General features: G+C 40.2%; 4 protein-coding genes across 6 annotated transcripts; 2 read left to right on the top strand and 2 right to left on the bottom strand.

Annotated features, from left to right (window-relative positions):
• Positions 1–363: 363 nt before the first annotated feature.
• nr2c2ap (nuclear receptor 2C2-associated protein) lies at positions 364–2,961 on the top strand. The gene is made up of 5 exons (XM_080033055.1): positions 364–442; positions 634–724; positions 1,612–1,717; positions 1,881–1,948; positions 2,828–2,961. The coding sequence occupies exons 1-5, from the start codon at positions 405–407 to the stop codon at positions 2,948–2,950; spliced, it is 426 nt and encodes a 141-aa protein (XP_079889181.1). The 5' UTR covers positions 364–404; the 3' UTR covers positions 2,951–2,961.
• A 523-nt stretch (positions 2,962–3,484) lies between these two features.
• On the bottom strand, positions 3,485–5,457 carry rfxank (regulatory factor X-associated ankyrin-containing protein). The gene is made up of 9 exons (XM_080033054.1): positions 5,141–5,457; positions 4,935–5,039; positions 4,661–4,795; positions 4,512–4,577; positions 4,311–4,411; positions 4,100–4,225; positions 3,900–3,966; positions 3,731–3,811; positions 3,485–3,620 (listed from the first exon to the last, which is right to left on the bottom strand). Exons 2-9 carry the CDS (start codon positions 5,032–5,034, stop codon positions 3,553–3,555), a joined length of 744 nt encoding a protein of 247 aa, XP_079889180.1. The 5' UTR covers positions 5,035–5,039; positions 5,141–5,457; the 3' UTR covers positions 3,485–3,552.
• borcs8 (BLOC-1 related complex subunit 8) lies at positions 5,451–10,738 on the top strand. Of its 3 annotated transcripts, none has more exons than XM_080033056.1 (6): positions 5,451–5,591; positions 5,814–5,926; positions 6,364–6,428; positions 6,527–6,634; positions 8,529–8,620; positions 9,923–10,738. In XM_080033056.1, exons 1-5 carry the CDS (start codon positions 5,555–5,557, stop codon positions 8,596–8,598), a joined length of 393 nt encoding a protein of 130 aa, XP_079889182.1. In that variant the 5' UTR covers positions 5,451–5,554; the 3' UTR covers positions 8,599–8,620; positions 9,923–10,738. The 3 variants fall into 3 exon arrangements, with proteins under 3 accessions (XP_079889182.1, XP_079889183.1, XP_079889184.1); XM_080033057.1 differs by having other exon boundaries at positions 8,535–8,620; XM_080033058.1 differs by lacking the exon at positions 8,529–8,620.
• Positions 8,937–12,255, bottom strand: tmem221 (transmembrane protein 221; the record flags this gene model as incomplete). Its single annotated transcript, XM_080033053.1, has 3 exons — positions 8,937–9,666; positions 10,469–10,554; positions 11,954–12,255. The coding sequence occupies 3 exons, from the start codon at positions 12,253–12,255 to the stop codon at positions 9,134–9,136; spliced, it is 921 nt and encodes a 306-aa protein (XP_079889179.1). The 3' UTR covers positions 8,937–9,133.
• Between the last annotated feature and the right edge of the window lie 3,089 nt (positions 12,256–15,344).

Here is a 15,344-nt window from a genome sequence, read left to right on the forward strand (position 1 = left end):
TTAAATGATCGATTCACCTTTTGTGAGGGGAATTTTGCTGTCCTCTCGTCCTAATCGATTCTCCTCTCCCTGACCTTTTTGTGTGGTGTTGTGTAGTGGGACTGGGAAGGACATGCAGCCACAAAGACGATGGAGCAGCAGTGCAATTTGAATGGCCATGCTATTGGGGCACACAATATTAAAATAGTCGAATTAAGTTTTACGTTTTAACTTCTCAATCATTAACTTTGAGCCGTCGAGAATTTAGATGAAGACAGAAAGACTTTACCTTCAGTTTGTGTACCACTCAACATGTTTGACAGCACGTGACTTCCATCTAGCGGCGGGAAGAGAAACAGCCACATATGGACGGCACTGTCGTAAAAAAGATCACTTGACGGCAATTTGAAGTTTAAACATTCGGCATGGCTTCATCCTTAATTTGCAGAGAAACTCAAAGCAGGTGAAGAACAACTGTGATTTAATGATGTTTATCCATGAAAACATCGCCAATGGATGTGACTCTTAAGATTGAACGACCATTTTGTGTTATCTCACCGTAAAAAGACTCGTAAATGACACATGTTTGGCTGTATATCCACCTCCTGATGGCGTGTGGAAGTGTAAACTGGGATTTTGTCATTCCAATTCCAGGGTGAGTTCAGTGCTAAACAGAGATGTGAAGCAGTATGGAAAGAAGTACATGTTCGACTGCAATGAAGAGACTTGTTGGAACTCGGACCAGGTAAAAGTACAGCTGTCTCACAATTCCATGCTACATACTTGTGTTGACTAGCATCATACTAATAGCTGCCTATTCATTCAAGATTCAATATTACGAATGTTTCATCTGGGAGCAGTCGTTGGCATAGAAATAATGTAGTCTCGGGGTCCCTTCAACAATGCAACATAAAAAAAAAATCAATGAGGAACACATAAGTAGCCTAAAGAACCACTTGGCCTACATTAAATAAACACAAAAATAGTGCAAATAAATTAAACTTTATCATAGTTTTCAGTTTTTCTAGTTACAAGAAATTAGCATACTTTAATGTGTTGTACTTATATTCTAACAGGAAATTATAATACTTAATTACACTAAAACTCAGTATTAACCAAAAAAAACTAAATGTTTTCTCCAAAATCTAACTGTTAATGTTCCTGAATCTGTTTCACCATCATCCCAATATCCGTTTTCTTTTTAGGCCTTTGCATGTTTCTGTTGAGTAGCATTTAATTTTTAGAAAGACACTATATAACGCTCCACTGAAATGCTCATGCTTTATGTTCCACAAGCCGGGTCTGAGCTTGGAAAGACAGCTTTTAGCTGCAGTGCCCCTGACTCCTAGAACAACTTACAGCAACAAATTAAAATAAATATCTTCACATCCTTTAACAAATTTAACTCAACATCATTGCAAATGAGGGTCACCCCTCAATTGATCTCGAGTATAAATAAAAGTTCAATGAAACATGAAAAAGTAATGCATACTTAAAAGCGCCTCATAATTCCTACATATGTAGCATGGAATAAAGATTAACAAAAATATTCAAGAAACTCAAATACTCTCCACAGGTACATGGAGTCACTCTTGTCAAATGATGTGTTTATTAAAGTTATGTCTTTGGTAGGGTGAATGTCAGTGGGTGTCCATGGAGTTCCCCCAGTCTGTCAGGGTGTCAGAGTTAAAGATCCAGTTCCAGGGAGGCTTCACATCAAAAACATGCAGGCTTGAAGGTAAAACCCAGTGATGGCTTTTTTTTAACTGTATGCCTCAATGCAAATTATTCACTGATGCAATTATCCACCACATTACCCCTTTTTATTGTTTCCTGTTGCAGCCGAAATGTTAGGTGTGACAACATATGGTTTATCAGTTTTCACTTGTGCTTTCCTGCAGGTTGCCCAAAAGATGGAGACTTTAAAGTAATCAGCGATTTTTATCCAGAGGACGACAACTCTCTTCAGATATCCTTTAGTCTAACAATGCAGCATTTGACATGTTCTTTCGCATAAAAGAGAGCAATGTTGTAACAGATTTTTTTAAATACAATGTCAGGAAGCAAAATGTAATTATTACTATCCTTATATTTCCTACAACACCTAATTATTCACCAGTAATTGTCAACATAGCTCTACATTTTACATAAAACTATTTTTGTATGAAATGCAAGATTCATAAAAAAATATCTTTTTAAAATGCTAAGTTCATCTAAAAACAAGGCCTTAAAGGAATTACCGGGTAATTCTGGGGAATGTTTGTGGACAAATCGCTATTTGTCAAAATCAGTGAATATCTCGTCACAATCTGCCTCCTGTCCGTACTGTGTGAGTGCTGAAAAAAAAAGTGTGAATACACCGCCTAGGCTCTGTCTAATGGGTCCTGGTATGGAAACAAAGAGAATGGAAACAAAGCAGGCCCACTTTGTTTTTCGATGTCCCGAAGTAATTGATGTCGTAATTGATTTAAAGTGTTGGTTATACAAAAATTGGTCTTTAGTTTAATCTGAGGGGCTTTTTTTTTTAAAGAAGCCTTTCGGAGTCTTAAATATAACTTGAACCTAGCTACTGTACAACACATATTGGTATTCCATCAAAAACTATTTTTTAGAGAGATAGTTAACATAATACTATGTATGTTATTCTGCTTGAACTAATGTGGCATTAATTGTGTCGGGTAACATCAGGGTTATTACAGCAGTTGAAGCTGTACCTGTTACTCTAGGAAGTTTGTGTGGGTTTCCTTATTACTGTTCAGGGTGGTTCATAATAAGCATGTGACAATATTTTCCTGGAAATGCTTTCCATTATTTTCCCTGGTTATCTCGTTCTTAACTCCACACCCACAGCTTTCCCATACAGGAGGCCCCCGCTGTGGACAAAGTAAGAATAATGTTTGAGAATAGTGCCGACTTTTTTGGGAGAATTATTGTTTATTCCTTGGACGTCCTTGGGGAGAAAACCTCATGACCATTTTTTTTAACCCTCTCGTGAGAGGAAATCACCCGTGAGTAAAGTACAGAATGGTGTGGTTGCACTTGGGAAACATGACATCTGTACTGCCACCTCATGAACTGATGTGAATGTGGCCTTTTTTGGTATGGATGCTTTCAGGGATCTTTCAAGCCTTCTCTAGATTACTTTGCATGATGACTGATTTTGCATTTTAAATGCCGATCGAATGGGTTTCTTTTGATTTTAGGGGCACTCGTAATCATGCTCTCCATACACTTATTGTGCCTTTTTAATTGAAGCGCCATTCCAGTGGAACACATTATAAAAATATTTTATTAAAACTTGTTTACAGTTCATTTTTGCTGTCACAAAATAATTCTGCAATTGTTGCATTTTACTCCCTGTTTTATGCTTTTGTTCATTGTACTGTATACAATTGGAATAAACCATTTATAAGATAACAAAAGCTCTTAACTCATGGTGAATGTCTCTGCATATGTACGGCCCTTTTACAATTACTTCTTATTGTGTCTGAAAGGTCTTGTAGAAGTTGCAGCAGCGATGATAGCTAGTTATAGATCCAAGATCAACTGTGTGAGACTCTCCTTTCCATCAATTTATTTTAATAAGTGTAATGATGGTGGCTTGTAGAGTTTAAGAATATGGCCCTCCAACACTTTCTGAACTAGGAAACAAAAGAAATGAAAAAGTTATTTCAGCAAAGATGTTTTTACAGTATCCCCTTATATAAAAAAAATACAAAGTATTTGTTAGGTATAAGAAGACAATACATACTCTTTTTGTGTCCTAGGGCAACAGCTAAGGCCATTGGACTGTACCCAGAGTCAGACTCAATGGTCATGTCTGCCCCTTTGGCTGCAAGAGAGTACAGTAATGGCAATTCATACAACATTCAAATCGTTAACCAGAATTGATCACAACTTAACACAGATATGTAGTGTACCTAAGAGTGCCTCTACACATGTGATGTGATTCCCTCGTACAGCATAAAGAAGAGGAGTTCCACCATTCTGAAGAAAAAGTGTTAATTATAAACCAAATTTATACTATTTTAGTTGTATTTCAACAAATCCTTGGCTTTCCAAAATTAATAAAGTATGGATTTGTTAAGAGTAAGACATGTCAAAGAAGGTAATTATGTACCCAGTCATAAGTGTTAATGTCCACTCCATGTCTGAGAAGAGACTCAACGATGTCCACATAACCTCCGGAGCTGGCCAGTGTGAGGGCACTCTCTCGCTCCCTTGCAATTGTTTTTGGGTCTGCGCCCTACAACAGAAATCCGTGAGATAGTGAATGTTTGTGTCCTTATACATTTGCATGACCCTCTGGACGACAGTCACTTGTTTCTAACCTTTTCCAGGAGGAAGTCCACCACAGTTTTCTCTCCAAACGCTGCTGCCCACATGAGAGGCGTAAAGCCCCGTTCATCCTGTTTGCTGAGCAGTGAACTGTCTGAAAAATAAAAACAGACCACAGACAATCACTATGATCATGGACAACATTTGCTTTGTATTACTGCCTGATGACGAGTAGTGACAACCATATTCCTCACCTTTACTCAGGTGTGCAGCCACTTGAGAAACCTCACCTTGAGCTGCCAGCTGGTGTATGGACAGAACTGATGGAAATAAAGTCTCAATAACTTAAAGAGACAAATTAAAATACGTGAACTTCTTTGCATCTTTGCCACTGGCTACTTACCGTCTAAAGTTGCTGGACGCACTGTAACCTCATTCCCACGCTGCTTGTTGGTCAGAGTGGTGGAGTGATTGAACAAACCGTCTTCATCCACATCCATGTTCTCGTGAGCCACTGGCCCAATCAGGAGGAACACAGCTATATCAGTGGAAGAAGCAAAGATATTCACTATTTAATTGACTATTTCAGGGCTGCAAACACAGGTTCATTGAAGAAAAAAGCTAAATACAGAAAGTGATTACAGATAGGAAGCGTATAAGAAAGATAAAACACAAACCATTGGACCTGTCATTTGTGGACTCGGAAGGGCAGATATTAGCTTTAGATGACTGCAAGGTTTGGCCATCTGCAGCCTCTTCATCACCTCCGGCCTCCATGACCACTGCAATGAGAACAAGAAGGGAACAACTAAATGCCGTGACACTGCCAACGAGGAAAAGTACTCCAAATTAGTTTATAAAGCACATTACATTGTCCACTCACCACATCGAGGCTCGCTACCTAATGTGCGCTAACTTCCTTTTGGCAAAACTGAAAGTAAATGATTTCTTATCGTACAAAGGTGGACCTTGCTGCCCACCGGAGTGCGCCGAGACACATTAAGTATCTCTCAGGTGGTTGGCTATTTAATAAATAAAAGTATTTTAACAAAATAAATGAGAACGCGTTTGATTCAAGCCCACGTAACGTACAATAGCATTCATTTGGTACTATAGGAAGGAAGAACTGTTTTTACAGTCGATGTTTCTGTCCGGAATATTTTCGTGTAGCACAAAACAACAAATACGGAAGAAGCTGGAATCGGCTGAATCGACCATGGACCTATAAAGAGGAATCGACTCGCGCACGACTGCATTGCATGGTTCTGCTTTCTGACTGTGACAGCCAGTTTTAATTATGGAGGACCAGGAGATGCAGCTGAAAGTTCGCAGAGGTATACGTCTGCTAAATAAACGAGCTACACCTACTAACCTCATTGTTACCTTGCAACGATGCTACTAAGCTAGCCGCTAAGCTAATGCTGCGCCAGTATTTTGTTTACCATCATTGTTTGTCCATGTCACTTACTGTTGGCTGTTTCCTGTATTGATTTAAGGGCTTTCTTACACCGCTCGTGTATTCTATGCATTTTTTCTTTTCGTGTTTGACTCTGCAGTTTCTGACAAATTTACGGAGAGCATGTACGTCCTGGCTAACGAGCCATCGGTGGCTCTGTACAGACTGCAGGAACATGTCAGGAGGTCCCTGCCTGAACTGGTGCAACACAAGGTATTCACCCATTCACGCTTTGCTTCATTGTTGTATAGAGTCTCAATGCAAAACAACGTTGATAGAAAAAGCAACTTCTACAAAATTATTTAAATCGTGCTATTCCAATATCCAGAGACGGGGAACTTTTTATTTTAGTGTTTGATGTTCATGCCATATTATCAGGGAATCAACATAACTAAATCAGATTTGGCCTCACCCAACAATAAACAACCTTTCAAGTTGGTTGTTAACAGGTGTTATAACTTTCTTTCTTGTTCTTCTTAAAATCAGAATTCAAAGCAACTGCAAAGAAGAATGTGTGTTTGTGTGCATGGTGTGAAATGTTCTGGTCTGCCACTTTTTGAAACGGTGTGTACTGTTTTTAAACACAAACAATGCCACTGCTAGTCTAATAGGTCTACTCTTTTTTTTTCAATGGATATTCTATGGCACAGACCGACATGCAGAGCTGGGAGGAGCAGAGTCAAGGAGCCATCTACAGCGTGGAGTATGCCTGCAGGTGAGAAGTAGCACCAACACATACAATTTGGCAGAATCCCCACGGACCGCCACTGTCGTGACTGCTAACATTTGGAGTGTATCTGTCTGGCTTTTCAGTGCCGTGAAAAGCATGACGAACAGCAGCTTGTATTTCAAAAGCATTGATGGCCTCCTCCGCCAAGCCATCAACATGAAGGAGAAGATCAGCAACTCTCAAGGACGCAGGTAGGAGGCAGCAGTGAACACGGCTGGACATGGTAGTGTTCAAAGAGTGTGGGTGATATGATGGTTTAAGGTTATAATGACATTACAGCAGAGCCGGCCCAAGCCTCCAGGGGGCCCTAAGCGAAATATGATTAGGGGGCCCCTCTCCAATGTTAGCGCTGCTGAAACTATAGATCTTTGTTAAATATCATTCACACACCCAGTGTTTTCCGCTAGTGCCTCCACTGTGCGGCTGTGCGAAAATATTAGACAGCCGAGATTCAGACCCTCCTAGGGGGGTCCGGGGGTATGCCCCCCCGGGAGATTTTTTTAACCTTTTTAAAGTGAAATGCATGAATCTGGTGCACTTTGAGAGGAAAATTAAGAGGCTAAATCTGAGAAATTTTGTGTGAACAAATAATTTGGAGACACTGGGTCATATGAATTAGAAGCTATTGAAGAAGGACACATGGATTTTCCATAAAAATATTTATATAAAATAAAATATTATGGGTTGGGCTTGGAGCTCTTTTTCTTTTACGGGACATATTTCTCAGCAATATAGTGAATGCATTTAAATGCAGTGTGAGGAACGAAGCAGAAGAACTCTGTTGTCCAGCTACTGTATCTTTTTTTCCACAGACAAGGCTGACATAGGCTATAGACTATACACAGTGCATGGGCAACTGAGGGCAGCCCCATTTCCAATTGTTTTTAAATAAACTCAATACACACTGTGCATGGATGTGAATGTGACATGATCAGATAATTTCGGATTTCCTCCCAGATGAACTGATTACATTTTTAGGCTATTAATTATCTAGACCAAAACATTTTATTCCTTTTTTTGTATGATAACTCACATTTGCATAGTATGATGTTAATATCAAACACACAAACTAAAAAAAAAAAAAGTTCGCTTATGCCTCGGGCCGGCTCTGCATTACAGTAACATATTATTGTAATGCCATCATGCCTTAATTAATCTGTGTCTCAGTTATCTTAGCGTTAATGTTGTTATTTGTGGATTTATCAAATATGAGCATCATTGTTCGCTGGCCTTTAACCATTTCACTGGGCTTTTTTGGAAATGATGTCTATTTTTTAAGTTTTCTGATTAAAAAGTAGTTATGAAGGAACTGTAAAAAATTTGCAAATTCAAATGCAGAACAGCATTTTTCTAATAGCAAAGTTCGTTTCGGTGGCTGTATACGACACATGCTTGTAGCTACTTCAAAGTAAGAGCCTCCTAAGACTGTTTATTAGTGAGTGTCACTTAGAACCCATTTTTGGAAACTTGTACGCAAATGTAGTGACTGTTAGTGTAAGATATTTGAATGGTATGACAGTAGTAATTGAACACATCCCTACAAAACTCAATGCCTTTATCTCACAAGTGCAGAGTTATATATGTGTGGCTCTCAAAATATACTTTTGCCTGTATTCAGTGTTGGTTCCTCAATCATTCGGCGGAGGAACTGTAATCTCTGGGAGTGGTGTTAAATACACAATTATCTTTACAAACTAAATATTAAAGCCAGATAATGAGATATTAGTTTTTTGTCAATACCACTAACCCCTATAAAAGTAGAAACGGTTCTTGTACTTTCACATTTTCCTAATTCTCTTTAGATAATTGACTTATTTGTTGAGGGTAAAAATCCTCATTTCTCATCTTGTGCTCCACAGCACAACTTTATTCACTTTTAACCTTTGTTTCCATTATTTATTTATTTTTCATTTCATTTATAATAATTTGTATAATTTGAGCTTATGACTATTTATGTTCCCCAATAACTTCACAATATTTAGCAGACCTATTCTTAACTATTGATTATTCATGTGCGCTTCATGTTTTCAGTTTTATTTGTTTTTTCCTCCTTTTCATTTTTTTCCCACTTACACCCGCATGAAGCTTAAGTGATGTCATCCCCCCTCCCAGTCCCCTTGTCTCTGCTCCACATGCCCCATCCACCTCCTCATGACCTCTGGACAGAGGTGTCCAAGGTTAGTAGTTCTTCCAGACATGATATAACTACATTCAGGCCTGTATTTCGACATACCATTACGATCTGCATTTAAACAACATTTAAAGTTAATGGGTTTTTGTGAACATCATTTTAATGTCAAGAACATCCTTCTTTTACACTGAATTATGTTCTCTAAAAGTCAAGATTTTAAGGCTGATAGGAAAGAATTTTGAACAACATATAATAAAACATCTGCACGGTGTGCACAAATATTTGGCAAAAAGTATTTACATTATTACATGGAAAGCTAAACCTTTGCCAGATTGGTACATGGGCAACATTGGTATTGATATTTAAATCAAAATCATTCATACAAAAAACTACAAAATATACAAAAGTTGTGCTCAATATGTTCAAATCAAATTAAAAATGCTTCAAAATCTGAACAGGAAATGAGGACAAAAAAGTCCAATCTCTGTCCCATGTTGTCTGCAATCAGTCGAGATAAACATCATCAGTGTCTAAAACCACGAGCTCCGCTTCCTTTATGTCACACAAGTGTAGAGTCTTTTGCGGAAATTCCTGACTTGCGTGCAAGGACGCTCCTCATCTCATTGTTGACCCCGTTCCAGGGTTTAATCTGAGCCTGCAGTAAAGCAGATTCAGTTGACAGGGTCCTGTGCATTCGGGGACAACTGCCACTGCTGCCATCGCTGGCGTGGCCCTGGGACCCTGCAGCGGGGGAGTACTGCTGTTGCTGGTACTGTTCCCGCTGTCTTGGGTTGACATATTGAGGGTAGGGGATCTGATGCTGGAGGTGAGACTGGCTGCGCTGTATCCTTGGTTGGTCCACGCCAATTTTGAGCTCACAAGGTCGGGAGAGGGCCGCGTTGCTGGCCCCATGGTCGTTCTGGTAAAGGGTGTCGAGGCGGTTGTCGCTGTGATAGTGCTTGACGCTATGGGAAGCTTTGACCAGAGAGTGGATCACAAAGACCAGTAGTATTAAGATCCCAGAGGCGAGTACGCAAGCGCTTGCAATGCCTGTCTCCATCTCAAATATCAGGAGCATAAAGATGGACATAGCTGCCAACAAAGAGAAGAATGTTGTAGACACTCTGAGATTTTATATACACAGAAAGACAAAATAATCAGCAAACAATCATCATGATTTGGTTAAGGGGCAAAATAACCATAAATGGAAAGACTGTAAAAGTTATCAGTTTGCTTCTAGTTAACACATCACAGCAATTGGATGCTGTACAAACATGTTTTTAATTGTGTTGACATGCCATATAAAAGCAAGCTATTCTTAGCTGAATTGTCCTATCTTTATCTCCAGGAAAAGGCCTATGGACTCAGGAATGCTGAAGGAAGGGGGAGAAAAGCACAGTTCTGGGATGTGACTGTCTTCCTGAGTTGGTGCAGTCCCTTGCCTAGCCACCTCTTGATTAAGGCTGAAGTGGGGTCATAAGGGCAACACCCCTCCTCATCACAATGGAGTGACTGCCTCCAGTAACCCCCCACGTCCCCCCCCCCCCCCAGCCCGGTACAAGCCGCTCAGTGGAACAGAGCACTACAGCGATGCCAGGTTCAGCATTAAAAAAACTTAAGTCATGGATGCCACTCAAAGAACGCATTGTTCTCTTGGACTCGCTGGACGGACCAGAGAGACAGCAGCCATGCTGGTATTGCCCCTGCTGTCAACACTCTTCGCCACTGCCAATATTTTGGACATTTGTTTTCCAGTTTTGTGTTAAAGGGTAAAGACTGAAAACTACCCTACATGCAGAATATAAATGCTTAAAATATACATGCATAAGAAAATCCTATGAATGTGTGGAAGAAGGCAATAACACAATAACTTATATTAAACACTTCTTCTTACCGGCCAAGTAGACAGAAACACCCAGGCAGAACAGTCCAATAGCCACGTGTCGTACAGCTCTGCTATCCAAAAGGAACCAGTCTGCTCTGTGGACACAAATGTCATATGTTCATTGGTATGGCTCATGCATTTTTACACTTTAACATTGCTACTTCTTATCATTGCATAAATGAAGATGATGCAGCATAATTTGTGTTGACAATAATCTTTTGTGTGTCTCTCTCCACATATAAGTTTGTATATACCTGAAAACATTTAGTTTTTTGTTTATTTGGATCTGTTTGAATGCTTGATATTGAGTAAAGCTCATTATTATTCACATTCTCTTGGAATGTCCACTCTGTCATTAGGGAGGTCCTGGGGTCTGCTGTTGGATTTGTAAACCTACGTGGGAAAGGGCCAGCTAGAGGCCGTGCGCTGGGTGCATAATGAGAGGAAGGCCATTGTTTAGGTGGTATTCAGAGGAGTTGAGAGGTGGGGGTCGGCCAACAACACTGCAGTGCGGGCCTCTGCACTCTGACACATAAGATAGGCCCTTTGATGCTGCTTCTGAAACTAATTTTTATTTTTTATAAAACTTAAGACGGTCAACCTAGGATCTGCTGTGGTATACAGAGAACCACTGAAGAAGATTGTGTGCTCGACAGATGAGATGTGCTTTTCTAATTATAGCAGCAAGCGTTGTACACTGACTGCAAACCAAAAAAAAATAGAAACCAACCTATGTAGGATGTAATGCAATTGAGTATTATAGCCTTATAACAATAATTATTACCTTTCCTAAAATAATTGTTTTTTGCAGGGGCATTAATTCAATTCAGTGGTCTTATTTTAGGCTGTGTTTTGTTTTGTGTCTCCTTGGAAATTGTGGGACATTGTTTTGCTTTTCACAACACACACCACAAATTACAGTCTCAAATGTTTTGAATTAGGCTAAGTCAAATTTGCATCTCTTGCATAGTGTCCACAATAACAACTCAAAATGAAACTTGCCTTTGGCGGGATTTATTATAGGGTTATTGTATTTGATTGCTTTACCTAGTACAAGGGGTTCTTTTTTGCTGGTCATTTATTGCACCTTTTTGCCTACAAGTGACAATTACAAGGTAATAATATGCTAACATTTAGTGCATTAGGCCTAACTTTGCCGCATGTGTGTTGGATTGAGCAGGAGTGGATCGTTTTATTGCTTTCAAATCCAACTTATGTTTTGGAGAAGAAGGAAAAACGTAATTCATCTTTTAATAGGCCTTATATAGCTTGGAAGGTCGCTTTGCTGGAAAGCCTGCCTACGTGGTGGTTCTCAGATAACGCACTCATTAACAATAATGACAAAACAGGTGCGTCAATTGCCTGGAACGTGACCCCCAGTATATCAGAACTGACCGGAACTATCTTGTTTATGAACCATTTCGCTCAACAGCAGCATACTACGAGTGAGTGAAGCGGCTGCCGCGGTAGCAGTTTACATGTGTGCCAAAATACCTTTCAGTATCCTGCTCTCCTCTGCAGACCTCTGTCGAGAAATAGCTGTGGAGGAGACACACCACCACAGAGCTTAGGTTGAGGGTGAGGGACAGGGCAGAGAGCACCGTGGAGACGGGCAGCAGCACGGCCCAGAAGTGAGCGGGTATGAGCGCGGAGGTGGACGGGGGAGACTCCTTCACGGCCGTCTGCTGAGATTGCAGCTGGAAAATCAAAATCACCGATAACACGGACATGATGGCCGATAAAATCCCCATTAAAGACAGCACTATAAGAGACCGCTGGCTGTACTTGAGCGTCATCTTTTCACCTCCAATTGTCAGGTTTCCAGAGAGAGAGAGAGAGAGAAAAAAAAGTTTCCCTTTTCCCGGTAGGACTTTTTAAACGCACTTCTCCGGCGATCCTAAACTCCCTTACAGTTCGCTTGCATTGCCGTGTGTGTGTGTAGGTAGGCTATTCAATGTTCTCCTCGGTCATTTCGGGGTGAATAGTTCCATCCACAGCATGTATTTTGTTGCAGCAGTTTGCCTGTTGTGCTGAGCGCCCCGCTGCCCAGTCTGAGCATGTGATGTGCTTTAAATCCCCAGATTAAAAAGTTCGCAACAACAATGGACTTTTTCTCTTGGATCCTCGGAAACAATGCGTTGACGTGCTCCCGGGAAAGGCAGAGTTGACTGACTAAAGACAAAACACCGTGACAGAACAAAGGATATCGAAACAGACTATCTCACTACTAAATTGGTATCCTATAGGCTATAACTTGCACCTAATTCAAATGCCTTTTTATAATGTGTGGAAGATATATACAAAACAAATCTGAATTAAATAGGCTAAAATGTATCTTCAAATGCCTACCTCAAAGGAAAACAAATACTTAACTATCACATTATTACAATGGGCTAAATATACCTAGGCCTACTTCTCATGCTGTGATGGAACCAGGCATCCACATAACGTGATTAAGGAGTAATTTGTCTCTTTTCATTCAACCAGCCCTTTTAATTGTCTTGTTTTTCTTTTTCTTTAACCTTTATTTATACAGGTAATTCCCATTGAGACCAGAGACTCTTTTGCAAGGGAGACCTGTGTTCACAGACAGTGACAGAAGTGGCAGGGCAGGGATCGAACCGCCAACCCTTCGATCATTGGCCGACCTGCTCTACCACCTGAGCCACAGTCACCCCAAAAGTCACCTACCTCACACTAAAGAACGTAAAAATACTAGCAATGGCTGGCATGCACTTCTTCAAATGAAGCAAAATCAAATGTAACTCTGTAAAGTCCAATTCCTAAAGTTGTCCCAGTGCAAAATGAGGCTGTGGCAGGTGTACATTACAGCTAAATGTTGAGGAATTTGTAGCAGCAGCCACCTTCGCTTACACCTCTTCATTGTAGAATAGCCCTTTTATTCTTAGTCTAGCTCCTCAGACTCTCCAAATCTAATTAAGTTTGACCAGTTGCTGTGGAAACATGCACAGTTTACCAGAGATGCACTTTTCTTTCATTGCACCCACTTGCTTTAAAAACACCGAAACTGTCAGCATATGCTTTCACCTGTATGTGCACTGCATATTGCAACCATACGTTATAATGAGTTAGTTGCCCAATATCTGTCTGATTTAATGGAATGAATATACACACCAAATATATGCCTATACCACTGCTGGACGGCAAACACCTTGACATAGCCTACTCAGTAGTATGTGTCTGTCTCACATTACAGAGGCCTTATTGTTCTGTTAGAGGTTTGGGTTCGGGGAGTGGGGGTGGTAAGGTACAAGGTAAAACCCTTATTCTGTTAAGATGTAGATAAGACTGGCTATAAAGGGACACAATGTGAACAATTGCTCTCGCACATGTACGCTGACCATAGAGGCTATTTCTGAATTCGGCAGCCTCACCACATGCTCTAAAAGGCTCGGGTCTGATCTTGTCGAAAGCAGAAGTGAGAAGTTTCAGGAAAATGAAAAAAAAAATGGACTTGATACGGAAAGTTCTCAAAGGCACTTTTATCTCTCAATACTTTCTGCTTTATGGCTGCTGCTTTGTGTGTTTATTAGTGATTTTTAATATATGCTTGCAATTCAGGCTTCAGTCTCCTGCTCCAGCATACTTGAGTAATAGCATATATTATCATTATTAATACAGTCATATGAAAAAGTTTGGGAACCCCTCTCAGCCGGCATTATAATTGACTCTGCTTTCACAAAAAAAAATATAAAAGTGGTATGTCTTTAATTTACCAGGAACAGCTAAGTACTGGGATGTTTTCCAAACAAAGATTTTTTGAAAAGCAGTATTTGGTTGTATGAAATAAAATAAAATGTGAAAAACTGGCTGTGCAAAAATATAGGAACCCTTGTGGTTTTGTTGATTTTAATGCCTGTAACAGCATGTAAAACTGATGACTTTAAACACAAAGTTGGTTGGATTATGTTGTTAAGCCTTGAACCTCATAGAAATGTCTGTTTAATCATGAGACAATTTATTTTAGGTGCCTAAATGCAAGTTGCACTTCTCTTTGACTCTCTGCTGAAGTGAGACAGAATGGGATCATCAAAACAGCTCCCAAAAGATCTGAAAAACAAAGATTGTTCATTGTCATGGTTTAGGGGAAGGCTACAAGAAGCTTTCCCAAAGGTTTCAATTGTCAATTTCGACTGTAGGGAACGTTGTCAGGAAATGGAAGGACACAGGCATAGTGGCAGTTAAACCCAGGCATGGCAGACCAAGAAAAAAACAGGAGCGGCATAGGTGGAGGATTGTGAGAATGGTTGCACACAACCCACAGATCACCTCCAAAGACCTGCAAGAACATCTGGCTGCAGATTGTGTATCTGTACATCGTTCAACAATTCAGCGCAATTTGCACCAAAACATTTGCTTTTTATAAAGACCAAATAACTTAATTTTTGTCTCATCAGTCCAAAGCATTTTCTTCCAATATGAAGCTGGCTTGTCTAAATGAGCTTTTGCATACTCCATGCAACTGTATCTGTGGCGTGGGCGCAGAAAGGGCTTCCTTCTCATCACCCGGCCATACAGATGTTTTGGTGCATACAGATGTTTTGGTGCAAATTGCACTGAATTGTAGAACCATGTACAGATACACAATCTGCAGCCAGATGTTCTTGCAGGTCTTTGGAGGTGATCTTTGGGTTGTGTGCAACCATTCTCACAATCCGCCGCATATGCCGCTCTTGTACTTTTCTTGGTCTGCTAGACCTGGGTTTAACTGCAACTGTGCCTGTGTCCTTCCATTTCCTGACAACGTTCCTTACAGTAGAAATTGACAATTGAAACCTTTGGGAAAGCTTCTTGTAGCCTTCCCCTAAACCATGACAATGAATAATCTTTGTTTTTAAGATCTTTTGGGAGCTGTTTTGATGAT

This window comes from Ammodytes marinus (genome assembly GCF_949987685.1).
Source record: "Ammodytes marinus genome assembly, chromosome: 8".
Taxonomy (NCBI): Eukaryota; Metazoa; Chordata; class Actinopteri; order Uranoscopiformes; family Ammodytidae; genus Ammodytes; species Ammodytes marinus.